A 24,299-nucleotide genomic window follows, 5' to 3' on the forward strand; every position below is an offset into this window, starting at 1 on the left:
TAGGACTGACCGGCAGGTGGTGATGTCTGGGTGCTGTATGTGTGTGTGAGAGGAATGTACGTAGGACTGACCGGCAGGTGGTGATGTCTGGGTGCTGTATGTGTGTGTGAGAGGAATGTACGTAGGACTGACCGGCAGGTGGTGATGTCTGGGTGCTGTATGTGTGTGTGAGAGGAATGTACATGGGGCTGACCGGCAGGTGGTGGTGTGCGTGTGAGAGGAATGTAGGTAGGACTGACCGGCAGGTGGTGGTGTACGTGTGTGTGAGAGGAATGTACTTAGGACTGACCGGCAGGTGGTGATGTCTGGGTGCTGTATGTGTGTGTGAGAGGAATGTACGTAGGACTGACCGGCAGGTGGTGATGTCTGGGTGGTGTAAGTGTGTGTGAGAGGAATGTAGGTAGGACTGACCGGCAGGTGGTGATGTCTGGGTGGTGTACGTGTGTGTGAGAGGAATGTACGTAGGACTGACCGGCAGGTTGTGATATCTGGGTGGTGTACGTGTGTGTGAGAGGAATGTACGTAGGACTGACCGGCAGGTGGTGGTGTCTGGGTGCTGTATGTGTGTGTGAGAGAAATGTACGTAGGACTGACCGGCAGGTGGTGGTGTGCGTGTGAGAGGAATGTAGGTAGGACTGACCGGCAGGTGGTGGTGTGCGTGTGAGAGGAATGTAGGTAGGACTGACCGGCAGGTGGTGGTGTGCGTGTGAGAGGAATGTAGGTAGGACTGACCGGCAGGTGGTGGTGTCTGGGTGGTGTACGTGTGTGTGAGAGGAATGTACTTAGGACTGACCGGCAGGTGGTGATGTCTGGGTGCTGTATGTGTGTGTGAGAGGAATGTACGTAGGACTGACCGGCAGGTGGTGATGTCTGGGTGGTGTACGTGTGTGTGAGAGGAATGTACGTAGGACTGACCGGCAGGTGGTGGTGTCTGGGTGCTGTATGTGTGTGTGAGAGAAATGTACGTAGGACTGACCGGCAGGTGGTGGTGTGCGTGTGAGAGGAATGTAGGTAGGACTGACCGGCAGGTGGTGGTGTGCGTGTGAGAGGAATGTAGGTAGGACTGACCGGCAGGTGGTGGTGTCTGGGTGGTGTACGTGTGTGTGAGAGGAATGTACTTAGGACTGACCGGCAGGTGGTGATGTCTGGGTGCTGTATGTGTGTGTGAGAGGAATGTACGTAGGACTGACCGGCAGGTGGTGATGTCTGGGTGGTGTACGTGTGTGTGAGAGGAATGTAGGTAGGACTGACCGGCAGGTTGTGATATCTGGGTGGTGTACGTGTGTGTGAGAGGAATGTACGTAGGACTGACCGGCAGGTGGTGGTGTCTGGGTGCTGTATGTGTGTGTGAGAGAAATGTACGTAGGACTGACCGGCAGGTGGTGGTGTGCGTGTGAGAGGAATGTAGGTAGGACTGACCGGCAGGTGGTGGTGTGCGTGTGAGAGGAATGTAGGTAGGACTGACCGGCAGGTGGTGGTGTCTGGGTGGTGTACGTGTGTGTGAGAGGAATGTACTTAGGACTGACCGGCAGGTGGTGATGTCTGGGTGCTGTATGTGTGTGTGAGAGGAATGTACGTAGGACTGACCGGCAGGTGGTGATGTCTGGGTGGTGTACGTGTGTGTGAGAGGAATGTAGGTAGGACTGACCGGCAGGTGGTGATATCTGGGTGGTGTACGTGTGTGTGAGAGGAATGTACGTAGGACTGACCGGCAGGTGGTGGTGTCTGGGTGCTGTATGTGTGTGTGAGAGAAATGTACGTAGGACTGACCGGCAGGTGGTGGTGTGCGTGTGAGAGGAATGTAGGTAGGACTGACCGGCAGGTGGTGGTGTGCGTGTGAGAGGAATGTAGGTAGGACTGACCGGCAGGTGGTGGTGTCTGGGTGGTGTACGTGTGTGTGAGAGGAATGTACTTAGGACTGACCGGCAGGTGGTGATGTCTGGGTGCTGTATGTGTGTGTGAGAGGAATGTACGTAGGACTGACCGGCAGGTGGTGATGTCTGGGTGGTGTACGTGTGTGTGAGAGGAATGTAGGTAGGACTGACCGGCAGGTTGTGATATCTGGGTGGTGTACGTGTGTGTGAGAGGAATGTACGTAGGACTGACCGGCAGGTGGTGGTGTAAGTGTGTGAGAGGAATGTACGTAGGACTGACCGGCAGGTGGTGGTGTCTGGGTGGTGTATGTGTGTGTGAGAGGAATGTACGTAGGACTGACCGGCAGGTGGTGATGTCTGGGTGGTGTACGTGTGTGTGAGAGGAATGTAGGTAGGACTGACCGGCAGGTGGTGGTGTCTGGGTGGTGTAAGTGTGTGAGAGGAATGTACTTAGGACTGACCGGCAGGGGGTGATGTCTGGGTGGTGTATGTGTGTGTGAGAGGAATGTACTTATGACTGACTGGCAGGTGGTGATGTCTGGGTGCTGTATGTGTGTGTGAGAGGAATGTACGTAGGACTGACTGGCAGGTGGTGGTGTGCGTGTGAGAGGAATGTACATAGGACTGACCGGCAGGTGGTGGTGTGTGAGAGGAATGTAGGTAGGACTGACCGGCAGGTGGTGATATCTGGGTGGTGTACGTGTGTGTGAGAGGAATGTACTTAGGACTGACTGGCAGGTGGTGATGTCTTGGTGCTGTATGTGTGTGTGAGAGGAATGTACGTAGGACTGACCGGCAGGTGGTGGTGTGCGTGTGAGAGGAATGTAGGTAGGACTGACCGGCAGGTGGTGGTGTGCGTGTGAGAGGAATGTAGGTAGGACTGACCGGCAGGTGGTGATGTCCAGGTGGTGTACGTGTGTGTGAGAGGAATGTACTTAGGACTGACTGGCAGGTGGTGATATCTGGGTGCTGTATGTGTGTGTGAGAGGAATGTACATAGGACTGACCGGCAGGTGGTGAAGTCTGGGTGGTGTACGTGTGTGTGAGAGGAATGTAGGTAGGACTGACCGGCAGGTGGTAATGTCTAGGTGGTGTACGTGTGTGAGAGGAATGTACGTAGGATTGACCGGCAGGTAGTGGTGTACGTGTGTGTGTGAGAGGAATGTACGTAGGATTGACCGGCAGGTGGTGGTGTCTGGGTGGTGTACGTGTGTGTGTGAGAGGAATGTACGTAGGACTGACCGGCAGGTGGTGATGTCTGGCTGGTGTACGTGTGTGTGAGATGAATGTACGTAGGACTGACTGGCAGGTGGTGATGTCTGGGTGGTGTATGTGTGTGTGAGAGTAATGTACATAGGACTGAGCGGCAGGTGGTGATGTCTGGGTGGTGTACGTGTGTGTTAGAGGAATGTAGGTAGGACTGACTGGCATGTGGTGATGTCTGGGTGCTGTACATGTGTGTGTGAGAGTAATGTACAGAGGACTGACCGGCAGGTGGTGATGTCTGGGTGGTGTACGTGTGTGTGAGAGGAATGTACGTAGGACTGACCGGCAGGTGGTGATGTCTGGGTGGTGTACGTGTGTGTGAGAGGAATGTACGTAGGACTGACCGGCAGGTGGTGATGTCTGGGTGGTGTACGTGTGTGTGTGAGAGGAATGTACGTAGGACTGACTGGCAGGTGGTGGTGTGCGTGTGAGAGGAATGTACATAGGACTGACCGGCAGATGGTGGTGTGTAAGAGGAATGTACATAGGACTGACTGGCAGGTGGTGATGTCTGGGTGGTGTACGTGTGTGTGAGAGGAATGTACGTAGGACTGACCGGCAGGTGGTGATGTCTGGGTGGTGTACGTGTGTGTGAGAGGAATGTACGTAGGACTGACCGGCAGGTGGTGATGTCTGGGTGGTGTACGTGTATGTGAGAGGAATGTACATAGGACTGACCGGCAGGTGGTGATGTCTGGGTGGTGTACGTGTGTGTGTGAGAGGAATGTACATAGGACTGACCGGCAGGTGGTGGTGTGTGAGAGGAATGTACATAGGACTGACCGGCAGGTGGTGATATCTGGGTGGTGTACGTGTGTGTGAGAGGAATGTACTTAGGACTGACTGGCAGGTGGTGCTGTATGTGTGTGTGAGAGGAATGTACGTAGGACTGACCAGCAGGTGGTGGTGTGCGTGTGAGAGGAATGTAGGTAGGACTGACCGGCAGGTGGTGGTGTGCGTGTGAGAGGAATGTAGGTAGGACTGACCGGCAGGTGGTGGTGTGCGTGTGAGAGGAATGTAGGTAGGACTGACCGGCAGGTGGTGATGTCTGGGTGGTGTACGTGTGTGTGAGAGGAATGTACTTAGGACTGACCGGCAGGTTGTGATGTCTGGGTGGTGTACGTGTGTGTGAGAGGAATGTACTTAGGACTGACTGGCAGGTGGTGATTTCTGGGTGGTGTACGTGTGTGTGAGAGGAATGTACGTAGGACTGACCGGCAGGTGGTGGTGCTGTATGTGTGTGTGAGAGGAATGTACGTAGGACTGACTGGCAGGTGGTGCTGTGCGTGTGAGAGGAATGTACATAGGACTGACTGGCAGGTGGTGATGTCTGGGTGGTGTACGTGTGTGTGAGAGGAATGTACGTAGGACTGACCGGCAGGTGGTGATGTCTGGGTGGTGTACGTGTGTGAGAGGAATGTAGGTAGGACTGACCGGCAGGTGGTGGTGTGTGAGAGGAATGTACATAGGACTGACCGGCAGGTGGTGATATCTGGGTGGTGTACGTGTGTGTGAGAGGAATGTAGGTAGGACTGACCGGCAGGTGGTGGTGTGCGTGTGAGAGGAATGTAGGTAGGACTGACCGGCAGGTGGTGGTGTGCGTGTGAGAGGAATGTAGGTAGGACTGACCGGCAGGTGGTGATGTCTGGGTGATGTACGTGTGTGTGAGAGGAATGTACATAGGACTGACCGGCAGGTGGTGAAGTCTGGGTGGTGTACGTGTGTGTGAGAGGAATGTAGGTAGGACTGACCGGCAGGTGGTAATGTCTAGGTGGTGTACGTGTGTGAGAGGAATGCACGTAGGACTGACCGGCAGGTGGTGGTGTCTGGCTGGTGTAGGTGTGTGTGAGAGGAATGTACGTAGGACTGACTGGCAGGTGGTGGTGTCTGGGTGGTGTAAGTGTGTGAGCGGAATGTACGTAGGACTGACCAGCAGGTGGTGATGTCTGGTTGGTGTACGTGTGTGTGAGAGGAATGTACGTAGGACTGACTGGCAGGTGGTGATGTCTGGGTGGTGTACGTGTGTGAGAGGAATGTACGTAGGACTGACCGGCAGGTGGTGATGTCTGGCTGGTGTACGTGTGTGTGAGAGGAATGTACGTAGGACTGACCGGCAGGTGGTGATGTCTGGGTGGTGTATGTGTGTGTGAGAGGAATGTACTTAGGACTGACTGGCAGGTGGTGATGTCTGGGTGCTGTACGTGTGTGTGAGAGGAATGTACGTAGGACTGACCGGCAGGTGGTGATGTCTTGGTGGTGTACGTGTGTGTGAGAGGAATGTACGTAGGACTGACCGGCAGGTGGTGCTGTATGTGTGTGTGAGAGGAATGTACGTAGGACTGACTGGCAGGTGGTGGTGTGCGTGTGAGAGGAATGTACATAGGACTGACCGGCAGGTGGTGATGTCTGGGTGGTGTACGTGTGTGTGAGCGGAATGTACGTAGGACTGACCGGCAGGTGGTGATGTCTGGGTGGTGTACGTGTGTGAGAGGAATGTAGGTAGGACTGACCGGCAGGTGGTGGTGTGTGAGAGGAATGTACATAGGACTGACTGGCAGGTGGTGATATCTGGGTGGTGTACGTGTGTGTGAGAGGAATGTACTTAGGACTGACTGGCAGGTGGTGATGTCTTGGTGCTGTATGTGTGTGTGTGTGAGAGGAATGTACGTAGGACTGACCGGCAGGTGGTGGTGTGCGTGTGAGAGGAATGTAGGTAGGACTGACCGGCAGGTGGTGGTGTGCGTGTGAGAGGAATGTAGGTAGGACTGACCAGCAGGTGGTGATGTCTGGGTGATGTACGTGTGTGTGAGAGGAATGTACTTAGGACTGACTGACTGGCAGGTGGTGATGTCTGGGTGCTGTATGTGTGTGTGAGAGGAATGTACATAGGACTGACCGGCAGGTGGAGAAGTCTGGGTGGTGTACGTGTGTGTGAGAGGAATGTAGGTAGGACTGACCGGCAGGTGGTAATGTCTAGGTGGTGTACGTGTGTGAGAGGAATGCACGTAGGACTGACCGGCAGGTGGTGGTGTCTGGCTGGTGTACGTGTGTGTGAGAGGAATGTACGTAGGACTGACTGGCAGGTGGTGGTGTCTGGGTGGTGTAAGTGTGTGTGCGGAATGTACGTAGGACTGACCAGCAGGTGGTGATGTCTGGGTGCTGTACGTGTGTGTGAGAGGAATGTACGTAGGACTGACTAGCAGGTGGTGATGTCTGGGTGGTGTACGTGTGTGTGAGAGGAATGTACGTAGGACTGACCGGCAGGTAGTGGTGTCTGGGTGGTGTAAGTGTGTGAGAGGAATGCACGTAGGACTGACCGGCAGGTGGGGAAGTCTGGGTGGTGTACGTGTGTGTGTGAGAGGAATGTACGTAGGACTGACCGGCAGGTGGTGGTGTAAGTGTGTGTGAGCGGAATGTACGTAGGACTGACTGGGAGGTGGTGATGTCTGGGTGGTGTACGTGTGTGTGAGAGGAATGTACGTAGGACTGACCGGCAGGTAGTGGTGTCTGGGTGGTGTAAGTGTGTGAGAGGAATGCACGTAGGACTGACCGGCAGGTGGGGAAGTCTGGGTGGTGTACGTGTGTGTGAGAGGAATGTACGTAGGACTGACCGGCAGGTGGTGGTGTAAGTGTGTGTGAGCGGAATGTACGTAGGACTGACTGGGAGGTGGTGATGTCTGGGTGGTGTACGTGTGTGTGAGAGGAATGTACGTAGGACTGACCGGCAGGTGGTGATGTCTGGGTGGTGTAAGTGTGTATGTGAGAGGAATGTACATAGGACTGACCGGCAGGTGGTGTACGTGTGTGTGAGAGGAATGTACGTAGGACTGACTAGCAGGTGGTGATGTCTGGGTGGTGTACGTGTGTGTCAGAGGAAGCTGGTGACCATAGTCCAGGTAAAAGCATTGAACTCCTGAGGAAGCTGGGTGACCATAGTCCAGGGAAAGGTGTAGAGCTCCTGAGGAAGCTGGGTAACCATACACCAGGAAAGTCCAATGAGTTCCTGAGGAAGTTGGGTGATTATAGTCCAGGGAAAGGCCTAGAGCTCCTTAGGAAGATGGGTGACCATAGACCAGGGAAACATGTTGAGCGCCCGAGGAAGCTGGGTGACCATAGTTCAGGGAAACATGTTGAGTGCCCAAGGAAGCTGGCTGACCATAGTACAGGTAAAAGCATTGAGCTCCTGAGTAAGCTGGGTGACCATAGACCATGGAAGTACAATGAGCTCCTGAGGAAGCTGGGTGACCATAGTCCAGGGAAAGGCCTAGAGCTCCTGAGGAAGCTGGGTGACCATAGTCCAGGGAAGTACGAAGAGCTCCTGAGGAAGCTGCATGATCATAGTCCAGGGAAGTACGATGAGCTCCTGAGGAAGCTGCGTGACCATAGTCCAGGGAAGTATGATGAACTCCTCAGGAAGCTGCGTGACCATAGTCCAGGGAAGTACGATGAGCTCCTGAGGAAGCTGGGTGACCATAGCACTGGGAAGTATATGAGCTCCTGAGGAAGCTGGGTGACCATAGCACTGGGAAGTATATGAGCTCCTGAGGAAGCTGGGTGACCATAGTCCAGGGAAAGGCCTAGAGCTCCTGAGGAAGCTAGGTGACCATAGCCCAGGGAAAGGCCTAGAGCTCCTGAGGAAGCTGGGTGCCCATAGTCCAGGGAAGTCTGATAAGCTCCTGAGGAAGCTGGGTGACCATAGTCCAGGGAAGTACGATGAGCTCCTGAGGAAGCTGGGTGACCATAGCACTGGGAAGTATATGAGCTCCTGAGGAAGCTGGGTGACCATAGCACTGGGAAGTATATGAGCTCCTGAGGAAGCTGGGTGACCATAGTCCAGGGAAAGGCCTAGAGCTCCTGAGGAAGCTGGTTGACCATAGCCCAGGGAAAGGCCTAGAGCTCCTGAGGAAGCTGGGTGACCATAGTCCAGGGAAGTCTGATAAGCTCCTGAGGAAGCTGGGTGACCATAGTCCAGGGAAGTACGATGAGCTCCTGAGGAAGCTGGGTGACCATAGCACTGGGAAGTATATGAGCTCCTGAGGAAGCTGGGTGACCATAGCACTGGGAAGTATATGAGCTCCTGAGGAAGCTGGGTGACCATAGTCCAGGGAAAGTCCTAGATCTCCTGAGGAAGCTGGGTGACCATAGCCCAGGGAAAGGCCTAGAGCTCCTGAGGAAGCTGGGTAACTATAGTCCAGGGAAGTCTGATAAGCTCCTGAGGAAGCTGGGTGACCATAGACCAGGGAGGTACAATGAGCACCCGAGGAAGCTGGGTGACCATAGCCCAGGGAAAGGCCTAGAGCTCATGAAGAAGCTGGGTGACCATAGCCCAGGGAAGTCCGATGAGCTCCTGAGGAAGCTGCATGAGCATAGTCCAGGGAAACACGTAGAGCTCCTGAGGAAGCTTGGTGACCATAGCACTGTGAAGTCCGATGAGCTCCTGAGGAAGCTGAGTAACCATAGTCCAGGGAATGGCAAAGAGCTCCGGAGGAAGCTACTGTAGGTGACCATAGTCCAGGGAAACATGCTGGGGTTTAAAGTAGCAGTAGTTGGTTGCCCATAGTATAGGCAGCAATAATGGACTAGCGGCAGGCAGCAATAATGGACTAGCGGCAGGCAGCAATAATGGACTAGCGGCAGGCAGCAATAATGGACTTGCGGCAGGCAGCTATAATGGACTAGCGACAGGCAGCAATAATGGACAAGCGGCAGGCAGCAATAATGGACAAGCGGCAGGCAGCAATAATGGACTAGCGGCAGGCAGCAATAATTGATTAGCGGCAGGCAGCAATAATGGACTAGCGGCAGGCAGCAATAATGGACTAGCGGCAGGCAGCAATAATGGACTAGCGGCAGGCAGCAATAATGGACTAGCGGCAGGCAGCTATAATGGACTAGCGGCAGGCAGCAATAATGGACTAGCGGCAGGCAGCTATAATGGACTAGCGGCAGGCAGCAATAATGGACTAGCGGCAGGCAGCAATAATGGACTTGCGGCAGGCAGCTATAATGGACTAGCGGCAGGCAGCAATAATGGACTAGCGGCAGGCAGCTATAATGGACTAGCGGCAGGCAGCAATAATGGACTAGCGGCAGGCAGCAATAATGGACTAGCGGCAGGCGTCAATAATGGACTAGCGGCAGGCAGCAATAATGGACTAGCGGCAGGCAGCTATAATGGACTAGCGGCAGGCAGCGATAATGGACTAGCGGCAGGCAGCGATAATGGACAAGCGGCAGGCAGCGATAATGGACTAGCGGCTGGCAGCGATAATGGACTAGCGGCAGGCAGCGATAATGGACTAGCGGCAGGCAGCGATAATGGACTAGCGGCAGGCAGCTATAATGGACTAGCGGCAGGCAGCAATAATGGACTAGCGGCAGGCAGCTATAATGGACTAGCGGCAGGCAGCTATAATGGACTAGCGGCAGGCAGCAATAATGGACTAGCGGCAGGCAGCAATAATGGACTAGCGGCAGGCAGCAATAATGGACTTGCGGCAGGCAGCTATAATGGACTAGCGGCAGGCAGCAATAATGGACTAGCGGCAGGCAGCAATAATGGACTAGCGGCAGGCAGCTATAATGGACTAGCGGCAGGCAGCAATAATGGACTAGCGGCAGGCAGCAATAATGGAGTAGCGTCAGGCAGCTATAATGGACTAGCGGCAGGCAGCTATAATGGACTAGCGGCAGGCAGCAATAATGGACTAGCGGCAGGCAGCAATAATGGAGTAGCATCAGGCAGCTATAATGGACTAGCGGCAGGCAGCTATAATGGACTAGCGGCAGGCAGCTATAATGGACTAGCGGCAGGCAGCAATAATGGACTAGCGGCAGGCAGCAATAATGGACTAGCGGCAGGCAGCTATAATGGACTAGCGGCAGGCAGCTATAATGGACTAGCGGCAGGCAGCTATAATGGACTAGCGGCAGGCAGCGATAATGGACTAGCGGCAGGCAGCTATAATGGACAAGCGGCAGGCAGCTATAATGGACTAGCGGCAGGCAGCTATAATGGACTAGCGGCAGGCAGCTATAATGGACTAGCGGCAGGCAGCGATAATGGACTAGCGGCAGGCAGCGATAATGGACTAGCGGCAGGCAGCGATAATGGACTAGCGGCAGGCAGCGATAATGGAGTAGCGTCAGGCAGCGATAATGGACTAGCGGCAGGCAGCGATAATGGACTAGCGGCAGGCAGCGATAATGGACAAGCGGCAGGCAGCTATAATGGACAAGCGGCAGGCAGCTATAATGGACTAGCGGCAGGCAGCAATAATGGACAAGCGGCAGGCAGCTATAATGGACAAGCGGCAGGCAGCTATAATGGACAAGCGGCAGGCAGCGATAATGGACTAGCGGCTGGCAGCGATAATGGACTAGCGGCAGGCAGCGATAATGGACTAGCGGCAGGCAGCGATAATGGACTAGCGGCAGGCAGCTATAATGGACTAGCGGCAGGCAGCTATAATGGACAAGCGGCAGGCAGCTATAATGGACAAGCGGCAGGCAGCTATAATGGACTAGCGGCAGGCAGCGATAATGGACTAGCGGCTGGCAGCGATAATGGACAAGCGGCAGGCAGCTATAATGGACTAGCGGCTGGCAGCAATAATGGACTAGCGGCTGGCAGCAATAATGGACAAGCGGCAGGCAGCTATAATGGACAAGCGGCAGGCAGCTATAATGGACTAGCGGCAGGCAGCTATAATGGACAAGCGGCAGGCAGCTATAATGGACAAGCGGCAGGCAGCTATAATGGACAAGCGGCAGGCAGCTATAATGGACAAGCGGCAGGCAGCTATAATGGACTAGCGGCAGGCAGCGATAATGGACTAGCGGCTGGCAGCAATAATGGACAAGCGGCAGGCAGCTATAATGGACTAGCGGCTGGCAGCAATAATGGACTAGCGGCTGGCAGCAATAATGGACTAGAATCCATTAACTAGAAGATAATGCCACCTCAGCGAACGCATTCCCGATCCCCCCGCTACGATGCGAACAGATATGTACCCTTACACACCTGCTCGGCCACTTACCAGCTAAGGTTTTTCCTCTGTTCTGCTGCACGTTGGGGGTGGGTACTGCTGTCATGGGACGTCATCTGGAGCGCCTGCATTTCCTGGGGCCCACTCAGCATTTTTATAGGTACACCCACCATTTTTGTGGGCACGTCCAGGAAACACCGGGTGTCCAGCCCAGAATGCCCACTGTCTGTCAGGCAGGCAGCGGGGGTCCCAGAGAATGAAAATTTACCTGAAGGCGCATTAGCAGACACCCACCATCGTCAGACGGCCAAATTCAGAATTATCCACTAAATGAATTGGTCTGGAACTTCATTCTCCGCCCGAGCACTCACTACATATTACTCCCCCTTCTGTAAGTCACCTGTGTATCTTCTGTGTGCAGAGATATGTGCGGAATTACGTGGACCAATGACCCCGTTTGTGACCAATATATATTGTTGGAGTTCAGGCCAATTATTTCTACTTTGCATATAACAAGGTTTTGTTGATTTCAGTAACGGTGATAGAATGATACCTTACGGAAAATACTTCCACAAGAGTCATGTGATGATAGTACCTGGCATTATATAATGTTGTTGGACACAGAGACGCTTGGTATGGAGTTTCTATCTTTATGGAACTGCTGGTGGTTGGACTATGACCCTGGTAACCGATTGTTTCTCTGAACAGACGTAACCCAACCTCTAAACCTGGGTACACATCAGACACCATTTTACATTCACCCTTATTCTGATTGAGTCGGACGACTGCGTATGCGTTCGGACGGCCGATGGTTGATGATTGCACATGTGCAGAGGCGTTTCTGCGCATGTGGGAACGCCTCGCACGTCCGAACATGGCATGAATTCCGTGCAGAAAACAATCGGTCGGAACCATCCGAGCAGGGGGTGGAGAGGGGTGTGAAGGTCTGTTTGGGCTCATTACTATATGCGAGTTCCCATGAAACCGATGGGCGTACGTAGGGTAATCCGGCCGTGACGCACGTGTGGGGGGCGGACAGCTGACCTAGCCGGATGCTAGCTGCCCGCCCATATCCCTGTTTTCATATAGAAAAATGTCCAAGTGGTCTGGAGCACTCGGTGCTGCCTGACCGCTCGGTCCATCATTCGATGGTCGGCGACCATCGGAGGATGGGAAGGTTCCCACAGATGGGGGAGGTGTTCACATGAAACATCCACTCACGGGCCATTTGCTCGACGTCTTACCGCATTCGGACGGTGTGAGCGATCCGTACGGTAGGTGGGGCTAAGAACACTCGGTGGCCGTCCGAAAATACGCATCCGTCTGAGGCAACTAAAATAAGGGCCATAATTTGAATTATTTCAATGGTGCGGGGCAAGAAAACCATATAGATCCTTGTGTCTATCACAATGCAGATGGGCGTTCCTGCTGGTCATTGGTTGTTTCTTCTGATCTTTTGAACATGCCATACATCGTTCAGTGTGTACACACAATATCGTTTATCCACGACTTCCAGGGAAATTGTTGACATCACATCATTGATCAAACCAAATATTAGGACCACTGCTGGTGACTTCCTTTTTTAAATTGTCCTCATAATTCCCCTTGTGTTCAAGTCAGCAAATGATTCATGTCGCACCTGTAATTATCAACACTATATGTAAACGATGAATAAATGATTGTATAATGAGTATGTAAAACCCAAGTCTGAAGCTCGGAGAAGTCATTGTTGAAGTCTTGCGGAGCTCATGTTGCAGTGTCCTGCACTATAGGTCCTGGCCTTACCTATAATAAATATTCCGCTTCCGTATCATCACGAGGGAAATGGTGAGTTCTCTAGTCTTGTGGACTGATTCTAAACAATTTATGGATGGAACATATCGCTGTGTTGCTACAGGAGAACCCCAACAGTCGGTGATAGGCTGGTTTCTCTGCTTCCTAGGGTCCTATTAATGATGGCATTATAGTTCCGACATGATGGGGCATGAACTCCACCAGCTCTCTGAATTACCGTGTAGATAGCGTACACCATGCCTACTGAATAATGACCTACAATGAAGTCATATTTGTTGGTGGTTGAACTGCGTCCCACGTTTATTGAACCTGGAAACCATTAGGTCAAATCTCCACCAGGTATAAACTGGTGGTTCTAGTCCTGAACCGTTGGTTCTAGTCCATCATCGTGCTGAAAGTGTCTGCTCCCATCTGAGTGAATACAGGACGTAAACAGGTCTAAACGTTCCTCTTAGGATGGTTTGATAGTGTTGTCTGAAGTTGTAGCTGGGGTTTTAGTAGATAAGAGCTTAAAGCAGTCCACATGGTAACAAAGCTCCTGCCACCGTGGACTGGAATTCGGTGGCATGTGGGTTTCATTGTCTCATGGTGTTACCTCCACTTGCCTAATCATACATCTACCAGAAACACAGAGTGACCCGTGGATCTTTTAAAACTTGTCTGAGTAATGAATGCACCTGGCGGGTGACCTGGGACAAGTGCACTTTTGGGAGTACTTGAGGGTTGGGAACCACTACTATGGAAGAGAACTTTGCTGATGGTACTTGTTGCACCAGCAGTAAATTTTGCTGTTATCTTCAGAAATGTTGCACGCTGGTTACAAGTTGCAATGCATGCCAGACAACACTGTCAACAATTTTTCAATGGCCACATATATGTCTCCTCTGATCTTGAGTAGTTGTGGTTGAATTTTTGATACACTATCATCTTCACTGAAAATTCTATGATGACTAAGATGAGATATCTTCCTAGCTCTAGTACTCCAATTGCAGAAGATACCAAACATGTGTGTGTGTGTTAGTTTTATTTACTACACATTAAAAACATATGTGAACAAAAATAATTTGAAAATTTGAGGAAAACTTTTTATACTAAACACTAGTATAATTCCAAAACACTATTGCACAGAATACATTCAGTACACACTCATTATGTGTGATGTAACAGGAGCTATTCCATTTAGAATTCATATTTGTCTGTGTATAGTACTTTCATAATAACATGGTGTTTGCCTTCCATAACATTGACTATACCACGTTCATCAAACTCTGTACATCCAGTTGTGGCTGTATTGATCATTTACATAATTAACAATTTTACTTTGCTTTCAAGTAAGATTGGCACTGAGGTACTATTGATGTAGAGTCTGTATGTTCTCCCCAGGATTGTGTGGGTTTCTTTTGGTTACTCCCAAAAAGTTCAAGAAAAATGTTACCTGGTCAAAAATGAACAATTAGTAGAAAAAACTTGGCGTAGCGAGCAGGACGTCAAACATGCTCTCGACTGCTCTGGGGACTAAAGGTGCGTACACATGGGCATAAAATCACTGGCAATATGGTCGCTGAGCGACCATATTGCCAGAGATTGGAGTGTGCAGCGGCGATAAATAGCCGGGTGCGCGCTCCCGTTTGCTGTCCCCTAATGGTCATTGGTAGGAGGAGCATGCTCCTCCGACCAGCAACTTCCCCTGCCTCTCCTCCCGTCAGTGTGTCATTTTCATCAGCGACCATCTCTGGTCGCTGATGTAAACGGAAAACAATGAGCAATATGATTGCTGAGCAATATATCGCTAGCAATATATTGCCAGCGATCATATTGCTCCGTGTGTACGCAGCTTCAATTGAGGATTTTGTCCCTGGGTTCCATTGATCACATCAATATGTTGCTCATTAGAACAAAGTGTGGTAGGAGATGTTTTCCTTTTAGTATTGTGGTCTAATTAAATTTTCCTTTTAACATGATACTCTATGTACTTGAATACACATCATGGGAGGACCATCAGATAAGAGTGAATTTGATGGGAAAGACTGTAACAGACTGCATAGCAAGAATATCTATAGTAAGCAGTTAACCAAATGGACAAGGTATGGCATCTAGGGGGTCTCATTTGTGTAGCATCATTCAACAGTTGCCATTATTATAGTTCTCTTCCTCTAGGAGTTACTCTATTTTTCTGAGTCAGAATTTATCAGACCAAGCTTCAGGTAGGATGGCATGTCAACCACATGCGATTTTGTCTGATTTCACCTTATTTCTTGGTCCAATCAGTCAGAATCTGGTGAAATCGGTCCAAATCACATAAGTGGCTAAGGCTGAGGCCCACTGTGCAATATAAAAAAATATTACTATATTTTTCATATTTGTAGCGTATTAATGAACCTTGTTTCATTGCTATCAAGTCATGGAAATTCAAGGGTGAATTTTTCAATGCCTTGTAGTAACAGATTTCTCTGTTGTGTGAGATCTCTGGTGTTCATTTAGCTGAGATTTACGTGTAAAGATTTCCCACCTTCAATACCTGGAAATGGTTTATCCCCTATGTGACGTCTCTGATGTGCAACAAGATTTGTTCTTCGTGTAAAACATTTCCCACATTCAGGACATGGAAATGGTTTCTCCCCTGTGTGAGTTAACTGATGTTCAACTAAATGAGATTTAATTTTAAAACATTTTCCACACTCCGAGCATGGATATGGTTTCTCCCCTGTGTGAATTCTCTGATGTCTTATAATATCTGATTTATGTGTAAAACACTTCCCACACTCAGAGCATGTAAACGGCTTCTCACCTGTATGATGTCTCAGATGTGCAACAAGGTGACCTTTTTGGATAAAACGTTTCCCACACTCAGAGCATGGAAATGGCTTCTCACCTGTGTGTGTTCTCTGATGTGTAACAAGATACGATTTCTGTGGAAAACATTTCCCACACTCAGAGCATGTAAATGGCTTAACACGAGTGTGAGTTCTTTTATGTATAACCAGACGTGATTTCCGTATAAAACATTTCCCACACTCAGAGCATTGAAATGGCCTGTCACCTGTGTGCCTTTTCTCATGTGCATCAAGATATGATTTATACATAAAACATTTCCCACACTCAGAGCATGGAAAAGGTTTCACACCTAAGTGACGTGTCTCATGTGTAACAAGATCTGATTTAGAGGTAAAACATTTCTCACACTCAAAGCATGCAAATGGTTTCTCACCTGTGTGAATTCTCTGATGTTTAACTAGATGTGTTTTATAGGTAAAACATTTCCCACATTCAGTACATGGAAATGGTTTACCTGTGTGACTTCTGTGATGTGCAACTAGATTTGATTTTCGTGTGTAACATTTTCCACATTCAGGACATGGAAATGGTTTCTCTCCTGTGTGAGTTAACTGATGTTCCACAAGATGAGATTTAATTTTAAAACATTTCCCACACTCAGAACATGGAAATGGCCTCTCACCTGTGTGACTTCTCTGATGTGTAACAAGATGTGATTTCTGTGTAAAACATTTCCCACATTCAGTACATGGAAATAGTTTCTTACTTGGGTGACTTCTCTCATGCCTAACAAAGACTGACTGATGAGTAAAACATTTCCCATACTCAGAAGAGTAAATATTAGCATTACCACTATGATCTGTACTATGTGTAGCCATATATGAGTTATCAGGAGAACGGTCACCATTATAAGTTGGAACAGATGACATATCTTGACTGTGAAGTACTGGACATATATTTAAGGTAATGCTGTTGTCTTCCAGAGACTCTTGTTTGATGTTATCTGCTAAGTTAAAATCTGAAGACAAAATGAATGGTGCTTCTGAAGGATTCCTGGTTTTGCGTCCATCTGGAAAAAAAGAATAATAGTTAACTAAGGAATGATTCCCCATAGGCAACATTAATCAATCTATGATATGACTCTACACCTACGTGCCAGAAAAGGGTGTGGTGCCAAATAGATCCATTTAAATGTCTTAAACTGTATTCTGTTGGATTTGGGGATGTTATACAGTACGTTACCGGATACAACGGTTTTGTTATTATGCATATTATACATTTCAGTAGCCTTCCCCATATGCTCTGTTACCCTAAGTTACTAATTACCTAAATGTGTAAATAACACTTTAATATATACAAAATATAAAATGAGAAAGAAATTATGAACAGGTTTCCTTTTAACATTATAATACTAATATTACATTTTTGACTATTATTATTTATACATTATTGTTATAATAATTATTTTATATGTTATTTATTATTTATTCAGTATGTCCTTGTGGATAAAATTATGAACAGGTTTCCTTTTAACAATACTAAAATATTTTTTTTTACTTTATTATTTATATATTACTACTTAATAATTATATATCTATATCTCCACAGTATGTCCGGCACTCAACCAACGTAGGAAAAAATTAGACGGGTGCCCCCTGTAATCACTTGCAACAAAGCCCAGCGATCACACATATATAACACAGCTTAGTGGCACTCACAACGTAAAAAAATGACGACAGTGGCTACTGTAATGCAATCAACGTTTCGGTTACTTTAATAACCGTCTTCAGCATACCGTGAATACACTCATATAATTACCTTAAATAATCACCCAGTGAGCAACACGCTGCATGTCCGGCATCACAGACGCCGATGGGCCTGTGGGCGGAGTTAAAGTGAGCCGCAATGTTATTGTTTAGTTTGCGCTTGTAATAAGTTTGGCCGCATTGTGCTACCATACTTTACAGGCCCATCGGCGTCTGCGATGCCGGACATGCAGCGTGTTACTCACAGGGTGATTCTCTATTTAAGGTAATTATATGAGTGTATTCACGGTATCCTGGAGACGGTTATTAAAGTAACCGAAACGTTGATTGCATTACAGTAGCCACTGTCGTCATTTTTTTTGTTACGTGAGTGCCACTAAGCTGTGTTATATATCTTTATTACTATTCATAAATTTTTATTATTTTATTCATTCAATTTGTCCTTTCGGACAAAATTATGAACAGGTTTCCTTTTAACATTATAATACAAAAATATATGACTATTATTATTTATATTATTATTGTATTTTATTTATTATTAAATGATTCAATTTGTCTTTTTGGACAAAATTATGAACAAGTTTCATTATAACATTATAATACTAAAATAATTGTTACTTTATTATTTCTATATGACTATTATTATTTATATTATTTTTATATTTTATTTGTTATTAAATTATTAAATTTGTCCTATCGGACCAAATTATGAATACGTTTAATTTTAACATTATAATACTAAAATATTTTTTACATTATTATTTGTAAATTATTATTTTATTATAATTTAATATTTTATTTATTATTCATTTATTCAATTTTTCATTTTGGATAAATTTATGATCAGGTTTAATTTTAACAATATAATACTAAAATATTTGGTACTTGTGTGCTAGCACGGCGCCCACGATATTTGGTCGCACGACATAGAATCGCATCGCATGGCATACACCCGATGCACTGCGATGCGATTTAAAATTATATAAGCCCCCTATACCATGTTTAATTGTATAAGCACCCTAATGGGGCTTACAATGTTAAATGCACCCACACTATGAACGTGAACCCGAAGCGTCGCGAGGGGCAGCGGTACGCGTCCTCCGACCTTTTCATACCCCCACTATCCACGTCGGTGTGGAGTTGATTTTATGTAGTGTGGCGAGCGCAGCGAACCACCAAGCCCTGCGAGAGGACGTGTATTACTTTACATGTATTCCGCATCCGCTCGGTGGTTTGCTGCGCTCACCACACTACATAAAATCAACTCCACACCGACGTGGATAGTGGGGGTATGAAAAGGTCGGAGGACGCGTACCGCTGCCCCGCGCGACGCTTCGGGTTCACGTTCATAGTGGGGGTGGCTTGGGGGGTGCATTTTACATTGTAAGCCCCCATTAGGGTGCTTATACAATTTTAAATCGCATGCCTTATGGTCTGCGATGCGATGGGCGCTGTGCTAGTACACAAGTACCAAATATTTATTACTTTGTTAATATTTATATATTATTACTTATTATTATTTATATATTATTATTTTATTTATTATTAATTTATAAAATTTGTTCTTGTGGATAAAATTATGAACAACTAGCCGTTTAACATTATAATACTAAAATATATTTTACTTTATTATTATTTTAGATTATTACTTTATTATTATATATATATATATATATATATATATATATATATATATATATATATACATACATACATACATACATACATACATACATACACACACACAGGTGGAGTATCCCTTATCCAAATGATTCCAAAAACCATGTCAGCACCAGAGTTTTCTGTGTTCACCGCTGTGACCTGGGTGAAACAGTAGAGGGTGCTGGGAACAGGAAACTGGGTTGTTTAATGTATGGTGAGGACATACCAGAGGGTTGGCGGAGACCAGAGACAGGGGTGCAAAGTCTACCTTGCTGGTGGTTTTCACCAGGGAGCCCCGCAAGGTGTTTTGGACTTAGCTGCAACCTACAAGCAGGTCGCAGCTCCCTGCCCTGATCCTCTGGTACTAAGCTGACTGGTACAGAGGACACTGGATTTGAGCACTGGAAGTCTTGAGATAGATAGTAGCTGACGGTCTGGAACCCAGAGGTAAGGATCGACGGCCGAGGAGCCGGTAATAGAATGTCGACAGTCAGATCTCTGGGCTGGTAGCACACAGTGACATGATGTGAGGGGGAGAGCAGGAGTATAATAGGGGCTGATGGCACCTGATGTATGAGATACACCAGAGAGTGCGGGAGGAGACTGGTCAGATCTCTGGGCTGGTAACACACAGTGACATGATGTGAGAGGGAGAGCAGGAGTATAATAGGGGCTGATGGCTGCTGATGTATGAGATACACCAGAGAGTGCGGGGAGGAGACTGGTCAGATCTCTGGGCTGGTAACACAGTGACATGATGTGAGATGGGAGAGCAGGAGTATAATAGGGGCTGATGGCTGCTGATGTATGAGATACACCAGAGAGTGCGGGGAGGAGACTGGTCAGATCTCTGGGCTGGTTACACACAGTGACATGATGTAAGGGGGAGAGCAGGAGTATAATAGGGACTGATAGCTCCTGATGTATGAGATACACCAGAGAGTACGGGGAGGAGACTGGTCAGATCTCTGGGCTGGTAACACACAGTGACATGATGTGAGGGGAGAGCAGGAGTATAATAGGGGCTGATGGCTCCTGATGTATGAGATACACCAGAGAGTGCAGGGAGGAGACTGGTCAGATCTCTGGGCTGGTAACACACAGTGACATGATGTGAGGGGGAGAACAGGAGTATAATAGGGGCTGATGTTACCTGATGTATGAGATACACCAGAGAGTGCGGGGAGGAGACTAGTCAGATCTCTGGGCTGGTTACACACAGTGACATGATGTAAGGGGGAGAGCAGGAGTATAATAGGGACTGATAGCTCCTGATGTATGAGATACACCAGAGAGTACGGGGAGGAGACTGGTCAGATCTCTGGGCTGGTAACACACAGTGACATGATGTGAGGGGAGAGCAGGAGTATAATAGGGGCTGATGGCTCCTGATGTATGAGATACACCAGAGAGTGCAGGGAGGAGACTGGTCAGATCTCTGGGCTGGTAACACACAGTGACATGATGTGAGGGGGAGAGCAGGAGTATAATAGGGGCTGATGGCTCCTGATGTATGAGATACACCAGAGAGTGCGGGGAGGAGACTGGTCAGATCTCTGGGCTGGTAACACACAGTGACATGATGTGAGGGGGGAGAGCAGGAGTATAATAGGGGCTGATGGCTCCTGATGTATGAGATACACCAGAGAGTGCGGGGAGGAGACTGGTCAGATCTCTGGGCTGGTAACACACAGTGACATGATGTGAGAGGGGAGAGCAGGAGTATAATAGGGGCTGATGTATGAGATACACCAGAGAGTGCGGGGAGGAGACTGGTCAGATCTCTGGGTTGGTAACACACAGTGACATAATGTCAGGGGGAGAGCAGGAGTATAATAGGGGCTGATGGCACCTGATGTATGAGATACACCAGAGAGTGCGGGGAGGAGACTGGTCAGATCTCTGGGTTGGTAACACACAGTGACATAATGTCAGGGGGAGAGCAGGAGTATAATAGGGGCTGATGGCTCCTGATGTATGAGATACACCAGAGAGTGCGGGGAGGAGACTGGTCAGATCTCTGGGCTGGTTACACACAGTGACATGATGTGAGGGGGAGAGCAGGAGTATAATAGGGGCTGATGACTCCTGATGTATGAGATACACCAGAGAGTGCGGGGAGGAGACTGGTCAGATCTCTGGGCTGGTTACACACAGTGACATGATGTGAGGGGGGAGAGCAGGAGTATAATAGGGGCTGGTGGCTGCTGATGTATGAGATACACCAGAGAATGCAGGGAGGAGACTGGTCAGATCTCTGGGCTGGTAACACACAGTGACATGATGTGAGGGGACAGCAGGAGTATAATAGGGGCTGATGGCTCCTGATGTATGAGATACACCAGAGAGTGCGGGGAGGAGACTGGTCAGATCTCTGGGCTGGTAACACACAGTGACATGATGTGAGGTGGAGAGCAGGAGTATAATAGGTGCTGATGGCTCCCGATGTATGAGATACACCAGAGAGTGCGGGGAGGAGACTTGCCAGATCTCTGGGCTGGTAACACACAGTGACATGATGTGAGGGGGAGAGCAGGAGTATAATAGGGGCTGATGGCTCCCGATGTATGAGATACACCAGAAAGTGCGGGGAGGAGACTGGTCAGATCTCTGGGCTGGTAACACACAGTGACATGATGTGAGGGGGAGAGCAGGAGTATAATAGGGACTGATGGCTCCTGATGTATGAGATACACCAGAGAGTGCGGGGAGGAGACTGGTCAGATCTCTGGGCTGGTAACACACAGTGACATGATGTGAGGGGGAGAGCAGGAGTATAATAGGGGCTGATGGCTCCTGATGTATGAGATACACCAGAGAGTGCGGGGAGGAGACTGGTCAGATCTCTGGGCTGGTAACACACAGTGACATGATGTGAGGGGGAGAGCAGGAGTATAATAGGGGCTGATGGCTCCTGATGTATGAGATACACCAGAGAGTGCGGGGAGGAGACTGGTCAGATCTCTGGGCTGGTAACACACAGTGACATGATGTGAGGTGGAGAGCAGGAGTATAATAGGTGCTGATGGCTCCCGATGTATGTGATTCACCAGAGAGTGCGGGGAGGAGACTTGCCAGATCTCTGGGCTGGTAACACACAGTGACATGATGTGAGGGGGAGAGCAGGATTATAATAGGGGCTGATGGCTCCCGATGTATGAGATACACCAGAGAGTGCGGGGAGGAGACTGGTCAGATCTCTGGGCTGGTAACACACAGTGACATGATGTGAGAGGGGAGAGCAGGAGTATAATAGGGGCTGATGTATGAGATACACCAGAGAGTGCGGGGAGAAGACTGGTCAGATCTCTGGGTTGGTAACACACAGTGACATGATGTCAGGGGGAGAGCAGGAGTATAATAGGGGCTGGTGGCTGCTGATGTATGAGATACACCAGAGAGTGCGGGGAGGAGACTGGTCAGATCTCTGGGCTGGTAACACACAGTGACATGATGTGAGGTGGAGAGCAGGAGTATAATAGGGGCTGATGACACCTGATGTATGAGATACACCAGAGAGTCTGGGGAGGAGACTGGTCAGATCTCTGGGCTGGTAACACACAGTGACATGATGTGAGGGGGAGAGCAGGAGTATAATAGGGGCTGATGGCTCCTGATGTATGAGATACACAGAGAGAGTGCGGGGAGGAGAATGGTCAGATCTCTGGGCTGGTAACACACAGTGACATGATGTGAGGGGGAGAGCAGGAGTATAATAGGGGCTGATGGCTCCTGATGTATGAGATACACCAGAGAGTGCGGGGAGGAGACTGGTCAGATCTCTGGGCTGGTAACACACAGGGCCTTATTTTGGTTCATTCTTTCTGACAAAATCCTTCTTAGATGGACAAAACCATGTGCACTGCAGGGGGGGGGGGGGGGCAGATGTAACATGTGCAGAGAGAATTAGATTTGGGTGAGTAATTTTGTTTCTGTGCAGGGAAAATACTGACTGCTTTATTTTTACACTGCAATATACAAACATTATTTTGCTTAAACCATCATGATTCTTACTATGTCTGTAATAGATTTTCAAGATAGCCAAATGACTGTGTCCGGACTATGGGCCTTATTTTGGTTCATTCTTTCTGACAAAATCCTTCTTAGATGGACAAAACCATGTGCACTGCAGGGGGGCAGATGTAACATGTGCAGAGAGAATTAGATTTGGGTGAGTAATTTTGTTTTTGTGCAGGGAAAATACTGACTGCTTTATTTTTACACTGCAATATAGATCTCACTTTGAAGTAAAACCCCACCCAAATCTAATTCTCTCTGCACAAGTAACACCTGCCCCACCTGCAGTGCACATGGTTTTGCCCATCTAATGCTGCTTTCCCACTGCCTACACGGGTAATGACCCGTTTTTTTTAAACGGGTCTTTAAACGGGTAAGAGCCATAATGCCCCTTTCCCACTGCAGCTTTTAAACGGTAAATTACCGTTTAAAAGCTGTTTTTGTCACATTCCCACTTACCCGTTTAAAAACCCGTTTAAGCAGTGTTAAGATAGGGGGGGGGGGGAGAATTTAAAAAAAAAAACGGCGTGGGGTCCCCCCCACTGCCGTAACCAGCACCAGGCTGAAAGAGCCGGGGCTGGTAATAAAAAATCAGGAAACCCGACAAATAGGGGTTCCCTGATTTTTTACAACCAGCCCCAGGCTCCAGGTCCGGGGCTGGTTCCCAAAATACGGGGGACAAAATGACTAGGGGTCCCCCGTATTTTAAGAACCAGCCCCAGACCAAACAAGCCAGCAGGGTAATGTCACAGCCGGGGGACACTTATAATATAAGGTCCCGCGGCCAAAACATTCTCCCTACCGACCAGTCAGCCTGGCCAGGGGCCCTGGGGGAGTGGGGACCCCCCCAATAAAGGGGTCCCCCCCCTCCAGGACTTACCTGACCAGGCTGAAGCCTGGTGCTGTCCTCGATGCCCCTGGGCGGTGGGCATCGAGCTGATGGTATGGTGTAAAAAATAGAATAAAAACCATTGTCTTTTACTGATGAACTATGAGTCCCAGCAAGCCTCCCCCGCAAGCTGGGACTTGGAGAACCACAAGTCCCAGCCTGCGGGGCATTAAAGGGCCCGCTGGGTCTTGTAGTGCTACAGTAAAAGAAAGAGTTAAATAAACACACTGACACACGTGAAAAATAAAAGTTTAATACATACATAACA

The 24,299-nt window shown here is 48.7% G+C and overlaps 1 protein-coding gene across 3 annotated transcripts in view; it reads right to left on the reverse strand.

Annotated features, from left to right (window-relative positions):
* Window positions 1-13,992: 13,992 nt before the first annotated feature.
* The window catches only part of LOC146009805 (uncharacterized), a 77,705-nt gene continuing 67,398 nt past the window's right edge, over window positions 13,993-24,299 (reverse strand). For all 3 annotated transcript variants that reach the window (XM_083150285.1, XM_083150287.1, XM_083150286.1), the window contains exon 5: window positions 13,993-16,766. In XM_083150285.1, coding sequence (XP_083006411.1) covers window positions 15,400-16,766 — 1,367 coding nt within the window. In that variant the 3' untranslated portion in view covers window positions 13,993-15,399. The remainder of the gene's footprint in view (window positions 16,767-24,299) is intronic.

The sequence above is a fragment of the Crinia signifera genome, chromosome 6, assembly GCF_055691185.1.
Source record: "Crinia signifera chromosome 6, ASM5569118v1, whole genome shotgun sequence".
Classification (NCBI taxonomy): domain Eukaryota; kingdom Metazoa; phylum Chordata; class Amphibia; order Anura; family Myobatrachidae; genus Crinia; species Crinia signifera.